The 27,456-nt window shown below is 40.7% G+C and overlaps 1 protein-coding gene across 1 annotated transcript in view; it reads right to left on the reverse strand.

Annotated features, from left to right (window-relative positions):
- Positions 1–670: 670 nt before the first annotated feature.
- The window catches only part of IntS2 (integrator complex subunit 2), a 124,679-nt gene continuing 97,893 nt past the window's right edge, over positions 671–27,456 (reverse strand). Inside the window, exons 3-4 of the mRNA XM_067782376.1 lie at positions 1,674–3,113; positions 671–1,585 (exon numbers count right to left, since the gene is read on the reverse strand). Of these exons, the coding sequence (XP_067638477.1) occupies positions 727–1,585; positions 1,674–3,113 (2,299 nt within the window). The 3' untranslated portion in view covers positions 671–726. The remainder of the gene's footprint in view (positions 1,586–1,673; positions 3,114–27,456) is intronic.

The raw sequence follows: 27,456 nt of genomic DNA on the forward strand, positions 1-27,456 counted from the left end.
GTCTAGTCGCTTGGATCGCAGCAATGCGGACGTTGTGCTGCTTCATAAAATCTAACGGTGCACAAGGTGGTAGGGACGAAGAGTCTGTTTCCCTGACCTACTTATAATAATTGACCGGTTTATAATAATTGAATATTCAATTATTATGTGCTTTTTTTCTTCTTTTTTTTAAAGAGGAACTAAAAGAACGACACATTTACTGGGATATTGCGGTGGTACCATTTCGAAAACCGCCACGTAATGATCATAAGGCAATTTCGTAATGTTATCAAAGGTTTCGCCGAGATTCGAACCGCGAATTAATATAGAGACAAAATGTTTCAAATTGTGTTGTTAGTGCACAAATGAGATAAACTGAAATAAGCAAGAAACCAAATACAAACAGAATAGCCTAGTGCTTAAGGCAACTGCAGTTTCACCATGTGATTCGCGGTTCGAGTCTGTGAAACCTTGGATACCATTACGAAATTGTCTGATGGTGATTACGTGGCGGTTTTCGAAATGGTACCATCGCAAAATGCCAGTAAATGTTTCTTTCTTTTCAGTTTCTCTTTAAAAAAAAATAATAATAATACTTGAATATTCAATTATTATAAGCCGGTGTTAAGTTCATGAATTCTTAAATATTAAATATAAATTGAACACACCATTAAACAAACAAACATAAAAGTGAGTTTTATCGCTACAATAACAACAATGTATACATTTAACTTTTTATTACATTATTTAGTACAGTTCCACCTTATTAACAATTTTTGATATCAACGTTTCGAAAGCTTCTTCTATCATGGATATATACTGTTGGGTATCCTTAAAACATTTCTGCTTTGGGTTTGATGTCAGTTGCATTTGGGTAGAGTTAATACCCAAAGTTCCTTGAGAATGCAAACTTCTACCTGTTAACATTAAAATATTAATACAGTCATCAACTAAGATAGGAAAAGCCTCTGCAAAACGAATAAGAGCTGGTAGAACGTTGCTCAGAAATGTACATTTCGCATGGGTTGAAAGCAGGGATAGCGATGAATGAATGGTGTTAATACAAAATTTCGAAACGCTTAAACTTTTCGGTATAGCATATTTGAGAACTAGGTGCGACGCCAAGTCAATCGTAAAAATTTGTTTGTCCATTTCTGGCATACTAAGGAACTCATGAAGAAAATCAATACAAATATGCATTGATGGAACTCCCATTACCATCATTGGTATAACTTCCCTCGGATATGTTTGGAAATGAACAAGTTTAGCTAACGAAGGCTCAGATATAAATGATTGATGTATGAATGAACAAATAATTCCTTGAGTTTCCTTTAAGTGAAACATTGATGATGTGTCCTTTGTATTATTATGCATATCAGCTAAAGCTTCTAAAAGAATGTGAACAGCTGCACTCTCTTGTGACGCTATTAAGGCAGTTTTTAATTCATCTCGATCACTGTCACATTGCGATTGTCCGTTTTTGTCTAATATTTGTTTAGTTTGCATTTGAACATTAAGAAAAGCTTTAGACGCTGCCAAACTCCCTTGAAGAATACGTAATAATATCATAAGTGTATAAGGAGAGTAAAAAACACGTTTTCCACATCTGTGAATAAAAAATATAAATCAGTAGGTAAAGACATTAAAGTTACTATTGTTACTACATATATCGACTTAGTAAAATTTATATATACCTTAAAACTTGTAAGGGATCTAACAGATCTTCGTTGAAATATGTTATGTTCGTGGTGTATATGTCCATATTTGTTACAGAATTTAAAGATATTTTCCAAAAACTCGTAGGAAGCACAGAATTGAGGCGCAACCATATATCCTTATAAAGATCTTGTATTATTCGTGGAACTTTCTTTTGAAAAACTTTGGACATATTTTCAACTATGAGATCCTTGTACTGCGTTAGGTTTTCATTAGGCAATTTTAACAAAGCTTTAAAAACTCGTATAGCTATCGACGGTTTGGTACTTAAATGTTCTAGTCCTTTTATAACAAGCGAGCGATCAATTGGTTTATTTATCATCAAATTTGATGTTACCGACATTGATGTATAATGCCCTTCCATCCAGTCATCGACCATGCTTAGATGGGGATAGTTTGATATAATCAAACGAAGTAAGGGATGAAATAACCCAGCATAATCGTTTTGATATTGTTCTGCTTTTTGCAACAAGTATTTCATTGGAAGTTCAGCCAAGAAGCTATTTGAATATTCCTTCACTTTTCTTAAAGCCATGTTTTGATTATGTGTATTAGAGAGACGAGTATCTTCATAAAGTACCAAATAATATAAAATAAGCAATTGCGCTGTTAAAGGACAACTAATTTTTATTCTCATTGTTTCATCTATTTCTGTAGTAGATGCTCCAGAGGCAAGTATTTGTGCTGCGCCAAAAACGCTATTACCATCAAATGTAACTTCTTTCGATGACTCAAAAATGTATAAAATGTCATTTTCGGAAAATGGTTTATGCATGTGGTCAACATTAATTTTTCCCAAAGGATTTGGTACTATTAATGTGTTAACGTATACATCAATTAATGCTGGCATTACAGGATGCATCGGTCGAATAGCATTACAAATTTGTTTGTAAATCCATGATTTAATGGGAACTTTGTGCTTCAAAAATGCGCGAGATTTCAATAACTGGTGTATACAATGCACCGAAAGATATCCAGAAATATTAGCATTTAAGTTTGGAGTAACCGGAACACGAACTGCGTGAGACGCAACCACCTGCTCGGTAAATAAATCTTGGGTAAAAACTTGTTTTATGCGATTGGTACTATTTGGGCGTATTGGAATTTTCATAGCCAATGTTGAACAGACCAACTCGCTTATAGCCGTAATTTGATTGCCATGAAAGTGTATTGCGAGTAAAAGTAGCATTTCGCCTAGCGATGCCGATGTATCTGATTTTTTACCAAAAAATTTTTCTTCTTTTATAATCCATTGTAACCATTCAACGGATTTGTTTTCGAAAGCTGTTGTAGATACAAGAGATGGACAAGCAATTAGCATACAAAGTGCCAACGAAACAAACCGAACTCCTGATTGTGTAGGCTGTGGTCGGCTAGTTACCAGTTGTGATAAAATGTTAACTTCGTCATCGTTAAACCTGAAAATATGTAACACATGGAAATATACTTTCAACCTGTTTATCATTACATATAGGAGAAAATGCTTTATGTTGGATGGATTCGCAGGTTTTTAGTAAAATATTAATATCTGAATGCGTGCTTAAAATTCTTTGAAATTATAAAAAGTGAAAAAATTAAGCAATGTGCGTAGCGAGTGTTGGGGGTGTTTATCAATAAAATGTTTAACCAATTTCTTAGTTGATAAAAAAATGTTTGCTATTAAGTTGTAAATTGCTTTTTGGAATGAAATTTTTAACATTTACAAAAAATACAAATAAATTTTCAATTGTTTTATTAAAACAATGAACTAAACATTTAGGTCCGGTTTTTCAGTACAAGCTCAACGCAGATTGTCAGTTAACCTACGCTTAAACTTACTCAGCAGTTTTTTAGAATATATTTTAACTGAAGTTTAAGCTGAGCTTAAGTGGCCGATCTGACGGGGTTAAACTCTAGTTAACCTATCAGTTATTTGCGTTCGTTGGGAATGACGGCTCATGTTGATAACAAGGCAAAAGTTGTTTCGAAACAGGACTCAACTTGAGAATCATTACGTTCTAAGCAAAAAAGGAAATTTTTTATAAAGCAAAAAGCGCTTTTACTTAAGTTAAAAAAATATAGTTCCCAACTTGTATTTATGTGTGGTTCTCTTACTGGACTCAAATGTAAGATTAAAATGACAGTATTTTCAAGAAAATAAAATATGTATAACTTATTTTTAGTTAATAGCGCTTCTTTTCTGCTATCAACCAGGTGTTTATTTCTCACAACAAACAGCTGTTGGCTTTGGTGGTACCCCCTCGAGAAAGATTTTTTTCAACCCACCTCAACTCGATATCCAAAGTAGGATATAAATTGGACAAATGTATTAGATATGTATTTGAAAGCTGTGCATTTCTCAAAAGTCGGAAAATAATTTGAGAATGACGTTGGAGGTCAACTCGAGAACTATACATTTTACAAAATTTCTCAAAGGTTGGATAGTGATTGGAGAATGAAGTTGAATAACAACTTGATAGCTTTCTGGTTTAAGACTAATTACAACATGATGTTGGATATCAGCTCCGGAACTAGATATATATTTCTCTAAGGCTGGAGAAATATTTTTTCCATGTTTGTTGTTAAACAAAATCCAGCTGTTGCCGTATCTACAAATTATCGAGATAACAAAAAAACAGTGTTGCCGTACAAAAAAGCCTACCCCAAAGGCGGTCTTAAACTGTGACTGAAAAACTGCTCAGTAGTTTAACTGGAGTTTAAATTTGACTAGAGTTTAAGGAAGCTTAGTTTAAGCTTAGCTTAACCAACTAATGAAAAACCTTAAAATAATATTTATTTTGTAGTAGAAACACAACCTTTTATTATTACAAATAGTATAGTGACCCTGAAATGTTGATTGGATATGGCAACAAAATGAATGAAAGCCGACATTGTTCTATCAACTGTTGAATCGTGCGCTCTTATTATTCTACAGATTTAGGTGTAGGGTTGTTTACAAAAAATTAAAATATTGGCAACGCGAGAAGAAATTGCTTCTGCATTTATAAGTGGATTTTCCAGAAATAATCTTCTTGTTGCGATTGAAAAAACATTAACGATGTAGTACCTATGCTTGAAAGAGGTGTAGCAACAATTGAACAAAATGACGTAGAAAGTTCTGGCAACATATCGGGCGTTGTAGAAACCGACGCTTTGAGGGAAACAAATAAGTTTGATGTACCGAATATCTAAATATATAAGCCAACGTCACAAAATGCTAGTATATACATAGATATGTTATTGAACCGAATATTATCTGTTGTCCTTCATTCCTGCTAGAGGTTTACGCCGATCACTTTATCGGCGGCGGCGGCGTAGGATCTATTATATACCGGCATACGCCGGTGTTCTTACTTTAAAAAGCTTGATTTTTCTATTTAAAAAAATAATATTTAGGAAAGGTTTTCTTTGTATATATTTAAGGAAATCAACGTGTTGGCCATTTCGGAAAGATCCGGGTTTTTTTCCTCAACATCTCGCAGACCGTTCAACTATTTTCAGAAGTAGCTCCTTGCGGATGGATTGTCCCTCGTTCACTTACTCAAGAGAGGCTTCGAACCTAACCCCGGTCTTTGGAATTGGTATTGCTACGTCTGCTGAAAAGAAATAGAGATACATAAAATAGTCACACTTTTGTCTGTATATGTCGTTCAAAGCGTAGTTTCACCTAGGGTTAACTCCTAGTAATCGTCACGAACACATTTTCTTTAAATCATTTGTGGCTCCCCGGCGGTCACGCACAAAGGCGACTTACTTATTAATGGTCTATTAATACTCATGACTCTCGTTGCACAGGGCGCCTCCAGTTTTTTCAGCTGTTTTGAGGAGCTACAATTCCCGATGTGCGAACAGTAGCAATCCCGGCCACCAATCGCTACCACGCCTCCTGACCCTCACACCATATGCCAGCACAGAAGCTATAGGACTGCGACTTCGAACTCATACCTTCGTCCACGTCACTTTCCTAGAAGCTCTAGGCGTAGCTCCCAAGACTTTTCAACGGATGCTTTTGTACAGCTATGCTTCCGAGCTACACCAGAGAAGCACCTTGAAACGTTACGGAGTGAAGTTTCGGTCAAGGATGCCGCCCTCGTCTAAGTGGATGTAATTGCGGAATGGGTGAAAATCGTATAATCCTCGGCGCATCTACATAATTAAAATTTTACAAGGACCCTGGATAAAATTTTTAAAATGTAGACCAAAGTTTGCAGACGTTTGTGTTCACAACATTGATTTCAAAAGTTTTCGTTAAATCAAAACGATATTTTAGAATGAAAGTCGGACGATTTTAAGTTGAAAGATGTTAACTGATGTTTTCCGGCCTTATGATATAAGAGCTCATTATGGATGACCGCGTAGCTTCAGACTAGTTCGACTGTCTACTACGTTAGGGTAGTAGCACACACGGTCATTAGTTCGACTGTCTTGGGAAAGCTTTTACTTCACCACTTTGAGTGTTCTTGCGAAGGACAAAGCCTCACCTGGTAAATATATGGGCATACGTATTCACATTTATAAAAGGATCCGTAACGTGTAGGTGATATTTAAACTTGATTGATAGGCTATAATCAATGTGATTCATTCCAAGGGACTAGTTTTGAATAGGGCCGCCAACTTTAGGAAATGTCAAACCGGTAGACTTGGGTGTTGAAGGATGAAGTGTGAATATTAGCCCAAGTTATTTTTCAAACCCTTCTCATACGTCCATATGTATATCCTCAACTTAAGTATGAGGTAAGAATCATTTCTAAGGGGTGTTTATGCCCCTAAAACCTACTAAAGGATTTTCCATCACTGATTTCGCTTATTCTTTCAGCCAATCGCAAAATACAATTTTTTTAAAAATCGGCACTTTTTGGGTATTTTGCTTTTCTTAACAACTTGAAGACAATTTGAAAACATGTTCGCCGTGAGTCATTTTATTTGAATTCATTGTTCGTTATAAATTTTTTGAAAAAAAAAATATGCAAAGTGAGCATATAAATTTATTATATAACTTTTTTTTGGGTTTTTTTAATAACTTGGTAAATTGGGCGATGCAAAGTCCGTGTTAAGCTGACATCGAAAACGCCTGTTTTTTTAAATAACTTTTGAACAATTAGAAAGAGTTAAATTTCGCAATTAGTTTCTTATAACTGTCAGTGATGCGCATCCGTTGATACCACTTTCGACCATATCCGACCAATTTTCGTCATGAACAATAAATGGCCTAAACAGTCTTAAAAGAGAAAATATAGTAACGCGCCAGACGCCGCCGCGCCGATATTTTTGGCGTTCGGCGGCGGCGTGCGAAAAACGACCAAAATCGGCGGCGTATATCTCTACTAGGTAGTCTTATATTTCTACCACTTCTAGGCTCATAGTTATAAATCTCATGATTAAAATGTATTTTATTGAGATACTTCGGTAGTATTCATAATTTTACATCATGAAAAAAGACCAATGTAAAAAAGCTTATGGAATATTCTAAGCCAATTAGACATTGGTATTGTGTTCTGTTCGAACATTTTAAAACTTATCTCATTGCCTTGATTTACTTTAACTTAAGTTTCTTTACATGTGTATCATTTGCTAATAGCAGGAATTAGAGCTATACGCCGCCAATAAACGCCGCCGCCGCTGCCGATTTGGGTCGTTTTTTGCACGCCGCCGCCGAATGTCAAAAATATCGGCGCGACGGCGTCTGGCGCGTTACTATATTTTCTACTCGTTTGGTACTGTTTAGGCCATTTATTGTTCATGTCGAAAATTTGTCGGATATGGTCGAAAATGGTATCAAGGGATGCGCATCACTGCCAGTTATAAGAAACTAATTGCGAAATTTAACTCTTTCTAACTGCTCAAAAGTTATTTAAAAAAACAGGCGCTTTCGATGTCAGCTTAACACCTTTGCATCACCCAATTCACCAAGTTGTTAAAACAAAACACCAAAAGAAAAGTTATATAATAAATTTATATGCTCAGTTTGCATATTTTTTTTTTTTTTCAAAAAATTAATAATGAATAATGAATTCAAATAAAATGACGTAAGGCGAACATGTGTTCAAATTGTTCACAGGTTGTTAAAAAAAGCAAATTACCCAAAAAAGGTGTCGATCTTTTAAAGAATTTAATATTGCGATTGGCTGAAAGAATAAGCTAAATCAGTGAGGCAAAATCCCTATCCAAAACTAGTCCCTTGGAGTGAATCACATTGATTATGGCCTATCAATCAAATTTAAATATGACCTACACGTTACGGCTCCTTTAACAAATTTGAATACGTAGGCACATACATATATTTACCAGGTGAGGCTTTTTTCTTCGCATGAACACTCAAAGGGGTGAAACAAAAGCTTTCCCAAGACAGTCGAACTAATGACCGTGTGTGCTACTACCCTAACGTAGTGGAGAGTCGAACTAGTCATCCATAATGAGCTTTTATATCATACGGCCGGAAAACAGCAGTTAACATCTTTCAACTTAAAATCGGTCGACTTCCATTCTTAAATATCGTTTTGATTTAACGAAGACTATCGAAATTAATGTTGTGAACACAAACGTCTGCAAACTTTGGTCTACATTTTATCCAGGGTCCTTGTAAAATTTTAAGTATATAGATGCGCCGAGGATTATACGATTTTCACCCATGACATCAGCAATGACAATAACATCCACTTAGACTGCTTATGATTTCGAGGGCGGCATCCATGGCCGAATAGTCACTCCCTAACGTTTCAAGGTGTTTCTCTGTTGTAGCTAGGCAGCATAGCGGGACAAAAACATCCGTTATAAAGTCTTCGGAGCTACACCTAGAGCTTCTAGGAAAGTGACGTCGACGAAGGTATGAGTTCGAAGTCGCAGTCCTATAGCTTCTGTGCTGGCATATGGTGTGAGGGCAGGAGGCGTGGTAGCGACTGGTGGTCGGGATTGCTACTGTTCGCACATCGGGAATTGTAGCTCTTAAAAACAGCCGAAAAAACCGGAGGCGCCATGTGCCACGAGAGTCCTGAGTATTAATAGACCATTAATAGCAACCGTAAGTCGCCTTTGTGCGTGAGCGCCAAGGAGCCACAAATGATTTAAAGAAATTGTGTTTGCGACGATTATTAGGAGTTAACGCCAGGTGAAACTACGCTTTGCGCCAGATATACAGACAAAAGTGTGACCATTTTATGTATATCCATTTCTCTTCAGCAGACGCAGCAGTACCGTGGTTAGGTTCGAAGCCTCTCTGGAGTAAGTGAACGAGGGACAATCCCTCCGCAAAGAGCTACTCCTGAAAATTTTTGAACGATCTGCGAGATTTTGGGGCAAAACCTAGGATCTTTCCGAAATGACCAAAACGTTAATTTTCTTAAATACATACAAACAAAACCTTACCTAAGTATTTTTTTTAAATAGAAAAATCAAGAAAAGTAAGAACACCGGCGTACTTCGTGTATAATAGAGCGTACGCCGCCGCCGCCGATGAAGTGATCGGCGTAAACCTCTAATACATACATAATATTTCAAATATAAAACGACTCCACAAATTCTTAAATGGAGACGAATGTTCCGAACATATGGAATGAATAAGTTAACATGCTCAATGAGTAATTTCGTTGTGGTATCACCAATATTTACTAATTATATTTTTACGTGAATCGATTTACTAGTCGAGTTTTTGACGTGGAACGATGAATTTTGAATTCATTTAGGTTTGTATGATTATACTAGGTTTATAAAAGTGCAAGATTCCTTGGTGTCCGTACTTTTCATAAATTTACCTATGTTCAGCCACACTAATGGATTATGGCATAGTTAATCAATTCGTCATAAAATTAATACAAATGTTCTAAGAAATTATGAAGTTTAGTACTTATCGGGTATTTGTAAACTGATTGCTTCCTATTTCTACTACTAATATTTTTCGAAAAATTTCAAAGAAACAACACAGTTAACGGATGTCAATTCGATTTGGGAGCAAAATGGCTGCAATTTTCAAAAAATGTGTCAGCCGAGCAAACCTCTTGTGATTGAATCATGGTTCAGTATATAAAATTCTCTTTATTTACAGCACTCCTATGGCAGTAGAACTTCACAATGTATTCTTGTATTTTACTTAGAAAGTGTTAAAATCTGATTGTTCTTTGAACAATGACATTTCACCTGGGATATAATTTAGGCGAGGCATTAAAAACAGAAGTGTTGGATCTTTGGGCTTTGATGGATCTTTGATGAAACAACACTTATCAGAAAAAAGTATTGTTTTAGTGGCTAGATATTACGATCGGTTATCAAACACTTTTCGTGATAGATTTTTATTTTATTTTTAGAAATTTATTTTAAAAACATGTGTGTATCTAAAGCTGCAGACATTGGTGCGTTATCGGTAACCGTATCGGTAACCTTATAACAGCTGATTCGACCAACCTTATGGGAATCAATGTAATCGATTATTGGTGCCATATCGTAACGCTAAGGTCGTAACCGTATCGTAGCCAACCAATTGGTTTTTGGTTTCTCGCCATATCCATAACCTAAAAATATTTGAGTTGGTGAATTTAATAACTTTTTGTAGATTTTATTCATTGTTTTGTATACTTTATGACTAAGAGACTTATTTTTTGTGGAATATGTTTGTAATTTTTTGCGTTTTCTTAATTTTTTTGAAATTTTCACGATTTTTAGGTTAAGGCACCAGTAATCGATAACAATGTATCGTATAGGGTTACGTTAGGGATACGACTACAGTGATACGACAAACGGCACCAATGACTCCGCTTTAAGAAAGACGACAATTAACTGAAAACTAAGTAAAATAATGGAAATAATTTGTTTTATATTAAATGTGCTTGCCACTTGTATATATATTTGTAACTCTCTAAACTAGGCGCGCAAAGGAGAGTTACAAACAAATAATTATGGCTTATCATCACTTAGATAATGTTAAGGAGACCCATCTAGCGGAAATTATTGAAGACTCGCGGCAGTGGTTAAATAACTCGCTACAAAACCTCTGTTGACCATAGTGTATAACTGAATGATCCGTTGCCATGAATCGTGAACACATACTTAATGGAGAATAGTGTAGAGATAAAAAGGAGAGATACATTTCAGTTGCAACTAATTATAATGCATACTAAAATTTAGCGATACCAATTTTCTGCGCAACAATTTCAGTGGTGTAGATAAGGTTAAACACTTAGCAGTCATCTATTATGCAATCGCATCTTCTATGGAACAGCAAGGAAGGCAGTCGGCATGATCTCGTGGGGCACTGTGGGTAGTCATGACGGCTGGGCAGGGTTCTTGCCAACCTTGCTGTCCTGCGCCTCAAACAGAAAAAGTTCCTATCATGCCTATCCAAAACAACTGTCAAAAGCGCAGAGCCTACTCAAAGCGCTATAAATCAATAAACACAACATCCGGTAGAACCGGATGCCACGGACAGAAAAAAAAACCTCCGAACAGGAAACAACCGGTTACAAACGCTGAAATAAAGATACCTTCTACAACCACAGTGACCGACAGTTTGGTGGTTCCTGGGCGTACAAGTGTTGCGGCTGCCAGAAACCAAACGTAACTGACTGGTTCGAACAACAACACTAGGTCGGTCAACCAACGTTTAACTGCCCCTTGTCCTACAGCAGCTCCATGTTCTAGTGTGCTTTGCTACTACTATGCAGGGGACTGCTGTGCCTCCTCGTGGGACCATATTTGTGTCACGGCTACATGCTTCTCTAACTGAACATGACGTTACTAATTATGTTTGCTCTAAGCTTGGTGTTGCGCCAACTAGTAACATCAATGATTATAAATTTACTTTAAGTATGAGAGACATTTCCTCGTTTAAAATATCTGTTTCAGATGCATTTTTCGACAAGGTGCTTGATCCATATTTTTGGGCGGTACACACGGTGGTACATTTATTTACCAGAAAGTCGAGGGCTGAACCTGTTTTATTGGTTAATCCAAAAAACGTAACGCAAAAGTAATTATTGATTCGTCCCATCTCATCATTAATTACCAAAATGTTTGTGGCCTTCGATCAAAACTAGTCCTTTTTTCCTTAATAGCTTCACTTTTACGGCACAAGTAGTCGCCTTTACTGAGACCTGATAATTTTGAGCTATTCTCAAATAAATATGTGGTTTATCGGCGTGACCGCATCTGTAGGGCGGGAGGTGTACTTATTGTTGTTGATTCAAACCTTTCATCTGAGCTGATTTCGTTGAACGATGCATAGCAGTTAGACTTTCGTTTGGTGTCTTTCACGTAACTGTTTGCTGTTCTTATATACCACCCCGCTCGGATATGCATGTGTATTAAGCTGGGTTGATTTATTAACCTATATCGCGCCATCGATTTTTCGATAGGTTTTGAGCTCAGGAAACAAAAGTTCCACTAAGCATACCCAAAAAAAAATTTTCGAGCCTGCAAAATTTTAGTTTTTTGACTTCTTTTCTTTGATTTTTAAGGTTTTTTTCATGACCTACTTAAATAATTTTCATTTCATTTTAAAATTTTAATGTATACCCTGTCCGACTCAAAATTGTCCACTAAATACTTTGGCGATAACAGTTTTCTGAAAAAAAATTATTTTTTGAGTTTTGAGGAGTGTTTTGGTGGAAAAATTTATTTTTTCGCCATTTTTTAAGGGTTTCTTCAGAAACGTGCAAAAGTGTTGCCGATGAAAACGAATTTGTCTCATAGTTCCTATCCCACTTAAAATTATGCGATAAAAACGTTGGCATTAACAGTTTAAAAAAATTTTTTTTTTGTTTTTGGGACTTGTTTTGGTCGAAATCGACTTTTTTCATTTCCACGGCTCCAAATAATTTTTTATGTATATGTTTCCGTTAGACCCACCAAAAGGTATACCAAAATGATCAGGGGACGAGCTGAGTTGATTTAGCCATGTCCGTCTGTCCGTTTGTTTGAACGGAAACTAGTCCCTCAAAACCAAGGAGAATTCAACAAGGGGTGCCACAAAGTGGTGTCCTATCCCCACTTTGGTTTAACTTCTACATATCAAAGCTACCTTCGCCACCAGAAGGAGTTACTATCGTTTCCTACGCCGATGACTGCACAATAATGGCCACAGGCCCAGGCCCACAGATGAGCTTACTTACTTACTTAATTGGCGCTTAACCGTCTAAACGGTTATGGCCGTCCAACAAGGCGCGCCGTCGCTCCTTCGCTCCGCCAACCGGCGCCAATTGGTCACACCAAGGGAGTTTAAATCGTTTTCCACCTGGTCCTTCCAACGGAGTGGTGGCCGCCCTCTACCTCTGCTTCCATAGGCGGGTTCCGATAAAAACATTTTCTTGGCCGAAGCATCATCTTTCATTAGCATAACATGGCCTAGCCAGCGCAACCGCTGCGTTTTAATTCGCTGGACTATGTTGATGTCTGCGTATAGCTCGTACAGCTCATCATTAAATCTTCTTCGGTACTCGCCATCGCCAACGCGTAGAGGTCCATAAAATCTTTCGAAGAACTTTTCTCTCGAACACTCCCAAAGCCGCTTCATCTGCTGTTGTCATGGTCCATGCTTCTGCCCCATATAGCAGGACGGGTACGATAAGTGACTTGTAGAGTATGATTTTCGTTCGCCGAGAGAGGACTTTACTTTTCAATTGCCTACCTAGTCCAAAGTAGCATTTATTGGCAAGATTGATTCTTCGCTGGATTTCAGTACTGATGTTGTTGCTAGTGTTGATGCTGGTTCCCAAATAAACGAAGTATTTTACTATTTCCAAATTATGGCTGCCAACAGTAGCGTGGTAGCCAAGGCGCATATGCGCTGACTCTTTGCTCGATTACAGCAGGTACTTCGTTTTGTCCTCATTCACCATCAAACCCATCTTTACCGCTTCTTTTTCCAGTTTGGAGTAAGCAGAACTAACAGCGCGGGTGTTAAGGCCGATGATATTAATGTCATCAGCATATGCCAGTAATTGCACGCTTTTATAGTATATTGTTCCAGTGCGGTTAAGTTCTGCAGCTAGTATAATTTTCTCCAGCATCAAATTTAAGAAATCGCACGATAGGGGGTCACCCTGTCTGAAACCTCGTTTAGTTTCGAACGGCTCGGGGAGGTCCTTCCCAATTCTCACTGAGCTGATAGTGTTGCTCAGCGTCATTTTACACAGCCGTATAAGTTTTGCGGGGAAATCAAATTCTGACATAGCGGCATATAGGCAGCTCCTTTTCGTGCTGTCGAAGGCGGCTTTAAAGTCGACGAAGAGGTGATGTGTGTCGATTCTCTTTTCACGGGTTTTTTCCAAGATTTGGCGCATTGTGAAAATCTGGTCGATGGTAGATTTACCAGGTCTGAAGCCGCACTGATAAGGTCCAATCAGCCGGTTCACGGTGGGCTTCAATCTTACGCACAATACACTTGAAAGGGCCTTATATGCGATATTAAGAAGGCTGATTCCACGATAGTTGGTGCATTTTGCAGTATCCCCCTTATTGTGGGCTGGGCAAAGAACACTTAGATTCCAACCATCGGGCATGCTTCCGTCCGCCCATATTTTGCTAAGAAGCTGCTGCATGCGCCTTACCAACTCCTCGCCGCCGAACTTGAATAGCTCCGCAGGCAATCCATCAGCGCCCACAGCCTTATTGTTTTTCAATCTGGTTATTGCTATTCTAACTTCGTCATAATCGGGCGGGGGGACATATATTCCATCATCATCGATTGCGGGATCGGGTTCTTCATCTCTGCGCGGTGAATTACTGCCTCCATTTAGGAGAGCAGAGAAGTATTCCCTCCATAATCTAAGCACTCTCTGGACATCAGTTACAAGGTAGCCGTTTTCATTCCTACAGGAGTTTGCCCCGGTCTTAAAACCTTCCGTCTATCGCCGTATTTTTTGGTAGAATTTTCGGGCGTTATTCATGGTGGATAGCAGCTCAAGCTCCTCGCACTCACGCCTTTCTGCTTCTGCTTTTTTCTTCATGAAAAGGCGTCTCGCTTCCCTTTTCAACTCATGATAGCGTTCACACACTCCTCTTGTCGCGCTCGCTTTTAACGGAGCCCTGTAGGCAGCGTCTTTTCTTTCGGTTGCAACGCGGTATTCTTCATCGTACCAGTTGTTTTTTCGTGGCCGCCGGTAACCAATTTTTTCCTCGGCGGCAGTACGAAGTGCTTTGGAGATATGCTCCCACTGCTCCTGTATTCCTTCAGGATGAGTTGTGCTCTCAGAGAGCAGGTGTGAGAGTCGAGTTGCGAAATCATTGGCAGTCTGTTGTGATTCGACGCCTAGATTTCCTTGTGTTTTTTGTTCCTTGGTTTTAGCCGCGTTGAGGCGGGTGCGTATTTTGGCTGCAACGAGATAATGGTCCGAGTCGATGTTAGGTCCTCGGATCGTGCGCACATCTAAAGCACATCTATCACAACGTGATCGATCTGATTGCGAGTATTTCGATCAGGAGACAGCCATGTAGCTTGATGTATCTTTTTATGCATGAACCTCGTGCTGGATATGACCATGTTTCGAGCACCGGCAAAGTCAATCAGCCTCAGTCCGTTAGGAGAAGTTTCATTGTGTAGGCTGAACTTTCCGACTGTGGGGCCAAAAACACCTTCTTTGCCCACCCTGGCGTTAAAGTCGCCAAGAACGACTTTTATATCACGACGGGGGCAGCCTCGTATGTGCGTTCTAATTGTTCATAAAAAGTGTCTTTCACCTCATCGTCTTTCTCCTCTGTCGGCGCATGGGCGCAGATGAATGATATATTAAAAAATTTTGCTTTTATTCGGATAGCGGCGAGACGCTCGTCCACAGGCGTGAACGCCAGCACTTGGCGACAAAGTCTCCCTCCCACCACGAATCCGACGCCGAAACTGTGCTTATTCGTATGGCCACTCCAATATATGTCACAAATTTTGATCTTCTTTCTTCCTTGCTTCGTCCAAGGCATTTCTTGGATGGCGGTGATGTCAGATTTTGCTTTGACGAGGACATCAACCAGCCGGGCATCTGCACCAATCCCATTCAGGGAGCGGACGTTCCAGGTGCATGCCCTCAATTCATTGTCCTTCAAACGTTTGCTATGGTCGTCATCAATAGAGAGTGTATTTATCCGAGGCTTGTTGTTATACTTCATTGGACTATGATTTTACGTGGCGGGTCCCAAGCCCAGCGCACAACCCGCTCAGCGGGGGTGAAAATATTATTTGGCACGTTTATATAGCGAGCCGCTTGCTCCAAGACAGACGCCCGCTTGCAGCCGCACCTAGAGGTGTACAGACGCTGCCGATGAGATCTCCCCCGGATAGCCCTTAAACCGATTATGTCAGAGTGGCCTAGCCACAGATGAGCTATGTAACAAAATAAACGGCTACCTCCCTGATCCCTCCAGTTTCTTCACCACGCGAAACCTGACATTATCACCGACTAAATCATCGGCGACCCTATTTACAAAATGGACGTCCCAAATGTTGACCATTTTGAACGCCCACGTCAATGGCACTACGCTACCTACTGTCCCACACCCCAAAATCTTGGGTGTGACGTTCGATCAGGATCTACATTTTGGTGAGCATGCAGCCGCAATTGTACCGAAAATCCAGAGCCGTAATAAAATTCTCAAATCTCTTGCTGGCAGTACTTGGGAAAAAAGATAAAGAAACGCTCATTACCACTTACAAAGCAATTGGCCAGCCGATTGCATGCTACGCGTCGCCGATATGGTCGCCAAGCCTAAAGATTACCCAGTGGAAGAAGCTACAGGCCTGCCAAAATACTGCCCTCAGAACCCCCACGGGTTGTCTCCTTATGTCCCCAGAACACCATATACATAGTGAGGCGAGAATACTTCCAATAAGGGAAATAAATAAAATGCTAACCAAGCAGTTTCTTTTGAATACCCAGAAACCTGGGCATCCCAACAGACATCTGATTGATGAGCCAACACAGCCCAGGGGATTAAGGAGTCACCTCCGTAAGCACTATGAGGAAATACGGCACCTGATAACACAGCCGTATGAAGCCAAAAAACATAAGCAGGTCCTTCGTGAACTCCATAAACAGGCGTCGGACCTCTATGTCAGGAATCCAGTACTCAAAGAGCAATACCCTAAACTTGCGGAAGAGGAACGCACACTCCCTAGGGAAACGCGAGTCACTCTAGCCCAACTTCGATCTGGATACTGTAACAGGTTAAACTCTTACCTATCCCTGCCCTGCTTGCAACGTGTCCCCACATGACACCAACTATCTCTTCAATTGTAATGTGGAAACAAACGCCTCTAACACCTCTTTAATTATGGTCCACCCCTGTTGAAACAGCAAGTTTCCTCCGACTCCCGTTAGAGGACTTTGATGACAATTTGTGATTGGTCAGACCTATTGGATGGGGCGAAGCACTGCTACAACAACAACAACAACAACAGGGCCAGGCGGCGTGGTAGTGTCTGGTGGTGGACAGGATTACTACTGTTCGCACAACGGGAATTATAGCTCTTAAAACAGCCATTAATATCAACCGTAAGTCGCCTTTGTGCGTGACCAGCAAGGGGCCACTAATAATTTAAAGACATCGTGTCTACAACGAGTATTAGGAGTTAGACCAGAACAGACAAAAGTGTGACCATTTTAAGTACTTAAATTTTTAGACCGGGGTTAGGTTCGAAGCCTCCCTGGAGTAAGTGAATGAAGGACAGTCCCCCCGCAAGGAGCTGCTCCTGAAATTTTTTGAACGATCTGCGAGACTTTGAAGCAAAAACCCCGGATCTTTCCGAAATAGCCAAAACATTGATTTCCTTAAATACATATAAACAAAACCTTTCCCAGCTACAATTTTTTAAATAGAAAAATCAAGCTTTTTAAAGTAAAAACACCGGCGTACGCCGGCGCGCCGGTATATATATATACAGTGATCGGCGTAAACCTCTACTAGGTACTAGTCGTCATACTCCTCATGAATCTAGGGCGTTGATCAAATAAATAAAAGCGTGGGTCGCGTCAAATTTCTATTGATAGTCAAACTCCTCAATATATAACCCTTCCAAGGACTTTACTCGACTTAGCGCCAAGAATGCTTGTCCCTCGTCGTCCGAAGTATTTTGATGTCACTTCTACCGTTCTGCATGTAATATTTGTTCCAAATATGAGCCAAGTTGGACCAAAAATACGATTTTTTTTTTTAAATATCTCGATCCATGCGCCACCTAACGGACTTTTTTCTTCTCTTTATTGCGTTGTCATCGGGTTCTGAACTATTTTTCAAGTTTAAGGTTTGTAGCTTATCGGGAAGTTACTTAAGTTTAAATTACAATTCGTAAACAACGCTCCCTACACAGAGTCAAGCTAAATAACACCGTTAAAAATAAATATTGTGACGAATATTAGCAACACTGAGGGATATTATCATCTCTAAGCCGATACTAAGCAGTCACTTGTATGTACATAAACAAATCAATCATTATGTCTACACATATGTACATAAAAGCAGCGGAGAGATACGCACAAACACATGCATATATCTCAGATACTCACAAAAGTATGCAATCATTATTACTCATATATACACGCGCATATGGCTATGCGAGAGGCTATAAACTACAGATAGACACGCGACGCGTATAGCTGGTAACCGAGTAGAAAATTCTAGCAGAAGAAACGCCTAGAAGTATGCGAACGAGACAGCAGAGAGTATAAAATGAGCGAAAGCTGAGTAGGCAGTAATCAGTATGATTTAAGCACGCTATCAGTTGCGAAGTATAAGTGTTATTGTGAAGTATTTTCAAAGTAGTCTAATAAAGACCATTTTGCACTATTGAGTATTAGAGTTATTTATTCAAGAGTTTAGCGATACGAACGTTAGTAGAAGGTTGCAAATAAGCGGAATTTCGCTAAATTCGTTACAATATTATTATATCATTATTGTTTAAACTTATTTTGAAACTTATTTTTAACTTTTTAGTGCGATATTATTTAAAAGCGTTTTTTTTTTTTAGTTTTTTAAACAGCAACACTATCATCTCTAAGCCGATACTAAGCAGTGACTCGTATGCACATCAACAAATCAATCATTATGTCTACCCATATGTCCATACGAGTAGCGGAAAAGGCAGTCGGTTCTATGTATCGGAGCGACTCGGGATTTTTCCCGACCAAGGACTGTAATTTCAGTGTGACCCCATTTAATTTGTTTCGTCCCTCCCACAAATTGTCATCCTCCCAGCAGCTCCTTGCAGCAGGACTGCTCCATACTCTCTTACTCCGGGAAGGCATCGAATCCAATCCGGGTCCGTCTCCTGACCCCGGTCCTGAGAAATGGTTTTGCTGCATCTGCCGGAAAAGAATCTTTTTAGGACGGTCATACTCTGTTCAGTGTGTCTCGTGCAAGGGATGGTTGCATCGGACAGGTTGTTCTGGGCTTAATCCCAAAACCCGCCGTCCACGTAACTTTTATAAATCTTTTGTGGCTCCTTGCTGTTCACGCCCAAGGGCGTCCCGTAGTCTGCGCCTAAGCGCCCCCCACTACCTTCCAGTAGCCCCGCTGCTCAGCAAGCCACAACAAGTAACCGCTGCTGCTCGCGCCCCACGGCGCCAACAACTCAAACAGCTGATACCACTCATAACTACTACCTTCGTAGTAGAGTTGGTAGCAATGCTGAGCATCAGCCCCTGCCCCCGTTCTCTCCCCCTCTTTTCCGGCAGCAATCGTGCAGGTCAGGGAAACAGACTCTTAGTCCCTACCTCCGTTTGCACCGTCTGCCAGCACAGAATATATAGGTTTGCGACATCCGCCCAATGCAGCTCCTGCCTTGGGTGGTGCCTCTTTCCTAGATGTTCTGTTCTCCGCGACGGCAACCCCCGACGGGTTTCATCGCGCCATGTTGCCAGGTCGCAAACCCAAATCATCCGGGTACCCCAATGCTTGCCCAAGGGCGCCCAGTCACAAGGCCACAACAGCAATTGCGTCCTGGCCTTCCACAACCTAGGCGTAGTCACCCGTCACTTACCCCTAGATTGGCGGCGTCACCCCTCATGCACTTCAGAATTCTGCAGTTAAACTGTAATGGATTAACTGGAAAGGTCACGCAGATAGTCGATTTCATGAAGCGGCACAACATCCGCATTGCTGCGATTCAAGAGACTAAACTCACAGCAAGATCTGCTCTGCAGACTTGTTCTGGGTATAATGTCCACAGGAAAGACCGCGAGAGCGGAAATCGAGGCGGCCTCGCGTTTATCATACACCACTCTGTGCAATATTATATATTTGATCCTGGCATCGACCGCAGGGACAATGTCTTAGAAATTGACGTTCTATCTGTCCGGTCAGGCGATGCAAACCTAGAAATCATCAACATCTACATCCCTCCTGCCACCTGTTGCCCCAGTGGATACCGTCCTAATATCAGGGCCTTACTCACTGGCAACAATCGCATTATCTTAGGCGATTTCAATGCCCATCATGATCTATGGCATTCAAACTTGCGGGCGGACAGTAGGGGTGAGATGTTGGCGGATCAAATAGAAGAAACGACGTTCTGCACAATAAACGGAGACGCCCCCACACGTATGGTAGGAAGCTGTCACAGCTCGCCAGATATATCAATCGTGAGCGCAGAACTCGTAAATTGCGTCAACTGGCAGCCGATGGTAACATTGGCATCCGACCACCTGCCCATACTTATTTCGCTCGAGTGTACCGCCAACTTCATCGTCACTGAAAAATGCACTTTCATAAACTTCAAAAAAGGAAAGTGGGAAGAATATAAATCCTTTACAGACAACCGCTTTGCTGCCCTCCCTATCCCGACTGATGCCCGCCAAGGGGAGCGTGCCTTCCGTAAGGTCATTGAATCCGCCTCGGCACGTTTCATTCCCGCCGGGAGAATTCCCGAAATCCGGCCCCACTTCCCAGCGGAGGCCGCAAACTTAGCGAGAGAACGTGACCTTATAAGACAGCTTGATCCAGGCGACCCCCAAATAAGGGATATAAACCAACGCATCAGATAGCTTGTGGATGAACACAAGCGGGCGAAATGGGAGGAGCACCTAATAGGTTGTAACCTCTCTACCGGTGTGGGTAAACTTTGGTCCACCGTAAAGTCCCTATCGAATCCGACTAAGCACAAAGACAAAGTTTCCATCGCCTTTGGCGACAAAGTGCTGTCGGACGCGAAAAAATGCGCGAGCGCTTTCAGTCGACAATATATAATGCATCCTACGGTCGACAAAGATAGACGGCGAGCCAATAGACATGCACATAAACACAAATTCAGCGCGTCACCAATCACCATCACCGCTAAAGAGGTTGAGGACGCCATTGGTCGTGCTAAACCATCCAAAGCAGTGGCCCCAGACGGCATAGCCATGCCGATGCTTAAAAGCCTAGGGAAAGAAGGTTTCAAATATTTAGCGCATGTCTTCAATCTGTCTCTTTCCACCTTTGTCATACCCGAGAAATGGAAAATGGCCAAGGTGGTCCCGCTACTAAAGCCTGGGAAACCAGCTAACAGAGGTGTCGTATCGACCGATATCTCTCCTATCGCCAGTGGCAAGGACGCTTGAAGCCATTTTGCTCCCTTATTTCCAAGCAAATTTGCAGCCAGCCCCTCATCAGCATGGCTTCATAAAACTCCATAGCACTACCACCGCGCTCAATGCCATTAGCACCCAGATAAATTGCGGTTTAAATCAATACCCCACCATAGAACAGTACACGTAGCGCTAGACCTATCAAAAGCTTTTGATACGGTCAACAATGGCTCGTTACTGCAAGAGCTGGAAGGGTCTACCCTTCCCCCATGTCTTAAAAGGTGGACCGCAAATTATCTGGGTGGTCGGCAGACATCGGTGCAATTTAGAAACATCAAAGCCAAGGAGAATTAAACAAGGGGTGCCACAGGGTGGTGTCCTATCCCCACTTTTCTTAAATTTCTACATATCTAAGCTACCTTCACCACCGGAAGGAGTCACAATCGTTTCCTACGCCGATGACTGCACAATAATGGCCACAGGTCCAGGTCCAAATATCGATGCGCTATGCAATAAAATAAACGGCTACCTCCCTGATTTCTCTAGTTTTTTCGCCTCGCGAAACCTGGCATTATCACCGACTAAATCTTCCGCGACCTTATTTACAACATGGACGTCCCAAGTGTCGACCATTTTGAACATCCACGTTCATGGCACTACGCTACCGACTGTCCTACACACCAAAATCTTGGGTGTGACGTTTGATCAGGATATACATTTTGGTGAGCACACAGCCGCAATTGTTCCGAGAATTCACAGCCGTAACAAAATCCTCAAATCCCTCGCTGGCAGTACTTGGGGAAAAGATAAAGAAACGCTCGTAACTACATACAAAGCAATTAGCCAGCCGATTACGTGCTACGCGTCACCCATATGGTCGCCAAGCCTAAAAATTACCCACTGGAAGAAGCTACAGGCCTGCCAAAATACTGCTCTCAGAATCGCCACGGGCTGTCTTCTTATGTCCCCAGAACACCATCTGCATAATGAGGCGAGAATACTCCCCATCAGGGAGAGAAATGAGATGCTGACCAAACAGTTCCTGTTGAATACCCAGAAACCTCGGCATCCCAACAGACATCTGATTGATGAACCAGCACCGCCTAGGGGCTTAAGCAGTCATCTCCGTAAGCATTTTGAGGAAATACGGCACCTGAGAACTCAGCCGTATGAAGTGAAAAAACACAAGCAGGTCCTTGGTGAACTCCATAAACAGGCGTCGGATCTTTATGCCGGGAATTGCCCGGTGAATCCAGTACGCAAAGAAAAGTATCCAAAACTCGCGGAAGAGGAACGCATACTCCCCAGAGAAACGCGTGTCACTTTTGCTCAACTTCGTTCTGGATACTGTAACAGGATAAACTCTTACCTATCCAGAATCAACCCCCACATACAAAATGTATGCCCCGCTTGCAATGTGTCCCCACATGACAACAACCATCTCTTTAATTGTAATGTGGAACCAACGCCTCTAACACCCCTTTCCTTATGGTCCTCCCCTGTTGAAACGGCAAGTTTCCTTAGACTCCCGTTAGAGGATATTTATGACAATTTGTGAACGGTCGCGGCTATTAGGTGGGGCGAGCATTGCTACAACAACAACAACAAGAGTAGCGGAAAAGAGACGCACAAACACATTCATATATCTTATCTGAGATGCTCACAAAAGAATATAATTTGAATAGAATATATTTGTGCAAGTTTTACTCATATATACACGCGCATATGAGAAGCTATAAACGTAGTTATAGCTGGTAATTTTATAGCTGATAACTAACTAGTAAATTCTAGAATAGAAAAGCCTAGAAATATGCAACGAGGAAACCAGACAGTATAAAAGGCAGCAACAGTAGAGGCCCGACAATCAGTTTGATTTAAGCAAGCTATCTGGTGAGCAATATAAGTGTTATTGTGAAGTACTTTAATAAAGGCCATTTTGCATTATTGAATAGTGGAGTTATTTACTCAACAGTTTAGTGATTCGAACGAGCAGAAGGTTGCAAATAAGCGGAATTCCCTGAAATTCGTTACAATATTTTTTACAAACTAATTCTATGCAAAAATTTTGAAAGCGTTATTGTCAATATTTAAATCCTTCTCACCCAGCTCAAAGCAGCTCAATGCGTTCAAGGTATTCCAGGACTATTGTGGTGTAAATACACGAAAGATACTTGAAAACTAAGTATCTTGGCACAAGAAAAAACCAAACATAGCACAAGAAATATTTAAACTGGAAGTAAGACAGAAATACTTTTTGAAAGCGATAACTTTATAAATGTACAATGAATTGCGATTAAAAAATGTATTTTTATATTCAGCTTTTGAAGCTAATACAAGAGAGATTTGATTTCGGAAGAATTGTTTTGTATAAAATTATTCCCGTAGGTGCTTGCCGAACCCCATAAATTTCAATAACAACACTGTTAACTAGTTTCCCGTACCTGATTACATGTAATCCGATTCCGTTATTGCACAGTTGAAACTTTTAAGACGCTTGATTTTTAATCTGAGGCCTCGGGATAGATTCAGTAAATGTGAGTTCAAAACTCACACTTACCAGAGTCTAGGCTCTGGTTTGAAGTTTAAACGTTTAGGGAAAAACTTTGCATCACAAAATTTTGAACCGTTCCTTACTAAAACCTAACTGCGTCATACATTTTATTTCATTGCAATCAAGTAAAACTAGGTTCACAACGTTTGGTTGGTGAAATGCGAAAATGTAATACCTAAAGGTACACATTATTTTTGTTTGTGCAGTTTGAATTAAAACCAAGTTCCTCCTATTACCCTCACCGGGGTAGGCACCTTGTCGTTGGTGTGAGGGCTTAGCCGAACTACATAGCGCCCTACTATGAGGCGGAGCGGTTCAGGACTGGCATCTACGCCGTTTTGCATCATAGGAGGGAGGCGGGATGTCAGTGACCAAGAACTGCCAACCCCTTAATCCAGGGTGTTATGCGGACGGTGCCTATTGGATGATTTGCAGCCAGGGGATATATTCGGTTGTATTCGAACGGAGCCTTTTCGATACCGGGCCACCTCGGGAAGTATTGATGACCTTACCAAAGTAAACGGTGCTGATGTAGCGGACAGTTTTTTCCCCGCATTTAATACTGGACCGCTGAGACCGCCTTGTCGGGCAGGTGGTCGTACGACGAAGATGAACGACTCAATATCTAATTTTAATAAGGACCTTGATGGAGGACTGAGTCACAAGCCAAGGACGACAAAAAAGCATTAAGCGATGCGTCGGATTCGGGGAGCAAGAGTAGTGCTGATTCAATAAACTCCGTGTTGGAAAAGCATACAAATGAAAACGGAGAGGTATAGTGGAGAACGGGCGGCGCAGAGGAAGTAAGAGAGCTCTGTCGCAGTACCGTGCAGCACTAGAAGTTGTCCAACGCTTGGGAGCAGTGGTCGGCCCAACAGAAGTGGGGATCGAGTACATGGAATGGCCTCATGGTAGAAGTAGGCGGTAGAAGTAGGCCGAAGGCAGTTCAAGAGGTTTGCTGCGAGAAACCGCCGGATAGACAAGACAAGTAGGTCTAAAGGTGAAGGACAGAGGGCCCCAAAGCGAGGTAGCAACTACCTCGAAAGCTGCAAGTTAGAGGGAGGACTTGAAAAGTAGCGAAGTGGCAACCATGGAAGTAGGAGATAAGCCAAAGGGAGATAACGCTAACACCCGGCTTTCTCGGAGGTGCAAAAGGGAGATAACACTAAGACTCCGGCTGTTCCCGCGAAGATGAGTGATGTGTCAAAGCAGCCACTGGCTGTGGCGCTGGTTGATCGTAGCAATCCTTTCGGACAGATACTACTGAAAGAAGATCTGTAGAAATGGATCTTATTAGCTTAATACTCAAGATGATGCGGGAACAACCAAGTATGCCCCTTCCAACCTTTGATTCGGGTGGGTGGTATAATGGTGTGAAGATGATAGCGTGCGATAACAACGCGAGCTTGCGGTGGCTGGAGGAAGTGGTTCAAAACCTCAAAAGTTAAAGTATGGATACCATGTGTGATATAGTCGGAGGATACGCTACGACTTATGCAGAATCAGGATCTGAATATACCGACACAGGATTTGAAGGAACTTGCTGCATCTAGGCCTATGGAGGTAGGTCAGTTCTACATCTTCCAAATAAACAAGCAGCGTGTATATTGTACACGCAGCTTGCAAAATATCCTGGGGTACGGCAAAATCTGCCTCATTCAGAACTTCTAGCCAGTGGCGTGTCCTTCATACAAGAAGAAAAGCCCGGCTTCCTAGCGTATTGATCTATTTTTGAAAATAAAATTGATGGTGTAAATATTTCGTTTAGGATTTACATTCATGTTCAAAGTAACTTCCGGTTCATTACACGAGAGTTCGTGCCCTCTGCTGGTGAAAAGCACATCGTATTTAACATCAAACATTACATATTTCATGGCGCCTCAAATATTTCAATGCTTAAGAAAGGTGTAATCCCATTTCCACTTATTGGCTTTTACGAGGCATTCGCTTTATTTTCTCTTTCGTGATTTAAGGCACACATGAACAGAGGATTTGTGCGCTTGTTGCTTTACGCTGTGAATGTGTAAGAACTTTATATGAAATTAGCATGCCGGCTTCTACGGCTGTGGCTACGTAAAAAGCCTGCCAACCGTGAGTGGATAAAAACGGGGTAATCATATGTTGAAGCTACCGAAAAAATAGAAAAATAAATTGGATAGCTCTGTATAGCGAGGCGCCGATACTATCAATGGTGAAATAGGTTTTTCGTCTACATGTGATCTCCCATCTAGAGATATACGCCGCCGTTTTTCGCACGTCGCCGCCGAATGTCAAAAATATCGGCGCGGTGGCGGCAGCGTTCGGCGCGTTACTATATTTTCTACTCGTTTAAGACTGTTTAGGCCACTTATTGTTCATGTCGAAAATTTGTCGGATATGGTCAAAAGTGGTATCAACGGATGCGCATCACTGCCACTTATAAGAAACTAATTGCGAAATTTAACTCCTTCTAACTGTTCATAAGTTATTTAAAAAAAAGGCGCTTTCGATGTCAGCTTAACACGGAGTTTACATCACCCAATTCACCACTAACAAAACACTAAAAGAAAAGTTTTATAATAAAGTTGTTAAAAAAATCAAATTACCCAAAAAAGGTGCCGATTTAAAAAAAAAATTGATATTACGATTGGCTGAAAGAATAAGCGAAATCAGTGATGCAAAATCATTTAGTACGTTCTAGGGGCATAAACACTCCTTTGAAATGATTCTTACTTCATACTAAAGTTGAGGATATATGTACGTATGAGAAGGGTTTGAAAAATCACTTGGGCTTACATTCAAACATCTGTTGTTTATTTGCGAAACTATACAATAGCGTCTGAAATGTTAATTTTGATTTTCACACTCCATCCTTCAACACCCAAGTCTCCCGGTTTCACATTTCCTAAGGTTGACGGCCCTATCCAAAACTAGACCCTTGCACAGTGTTTCGTGTAGAACAAGCTAGCTGGACAAAAACAAAGTTCTTATTCCACGAAAAGTGTAATGAGAAATGAAAGAAAACAAACAAAATAACGGGATTTTTGCTTTTTTTTTGATATTTTTTCTCATATATATTGAGTAATTGAAGTAAGAAGGCAGGAGTGGCCGTAAAATGCATTGATTAATTTGCAAAATTCTTGTTGAATATTAAGCTTCATATTTCTTTTAAGTGAACACTTTTATATAATTTTTTGATGGATTCTAAGCTCGAAGGTAAGTAAAATTTTTTAATAGTAATTCTTTCGCAATTAGAGTATTTTCAATATATTTAACATTCCGTTATTAAGAAGAAAATGTATTTTTTCTCTATATTTTTAACTTTAGGGATAAAAAAGTTACATACATCCGCCGACATCCGGGCTAAATTTTACATATGTTATAGTCGCAAGTATTCTCTAATAGTCCAAAGAAAAAACCATTGCGAATTCTTTGCACATCTATTTTTAATTTTTTTTTTTGTAGATTTAGTTATCTCTACATATAAAATAGGATGTATGTACGTACCAGCTCCGACGAGATATTTGAACCTTTAAAGCTGATCTACAAACGGCAAAACCAATCCCCAGGTACAGGGAACAAGACACTATGGCAGCATTGCCAACAAACAAGTCCAATTTTCACAGCTATTCTGCAACAGATGTCGCAGTGTTGTGAATATCAATTGGCACGAACCAGAATAGAAGTAGGATTAATGAAGACAAACAAAAAACCGCTGTGGTGGCTGAATGGTTATAGCAGCGGCGCCTAAACGTTGCCGATGAAGGAATTTAGCAGTTC

Source organism: Eurosta solidaginis, chromosome 4 (genome assembly GCF_040869045.1).
Source record: "Eurosta solidaginis isolate ZX-2024a chromosome 4, ASM4086904v1, whole genome shotgun sequence".
In the NCBI taxonomy this organism is placed as follows: Eukaryota; Metazoa; Arthropoda; class Insecta; order Diptera; family Tephritidae; genus Eurosta; species Eurosta solidaginis.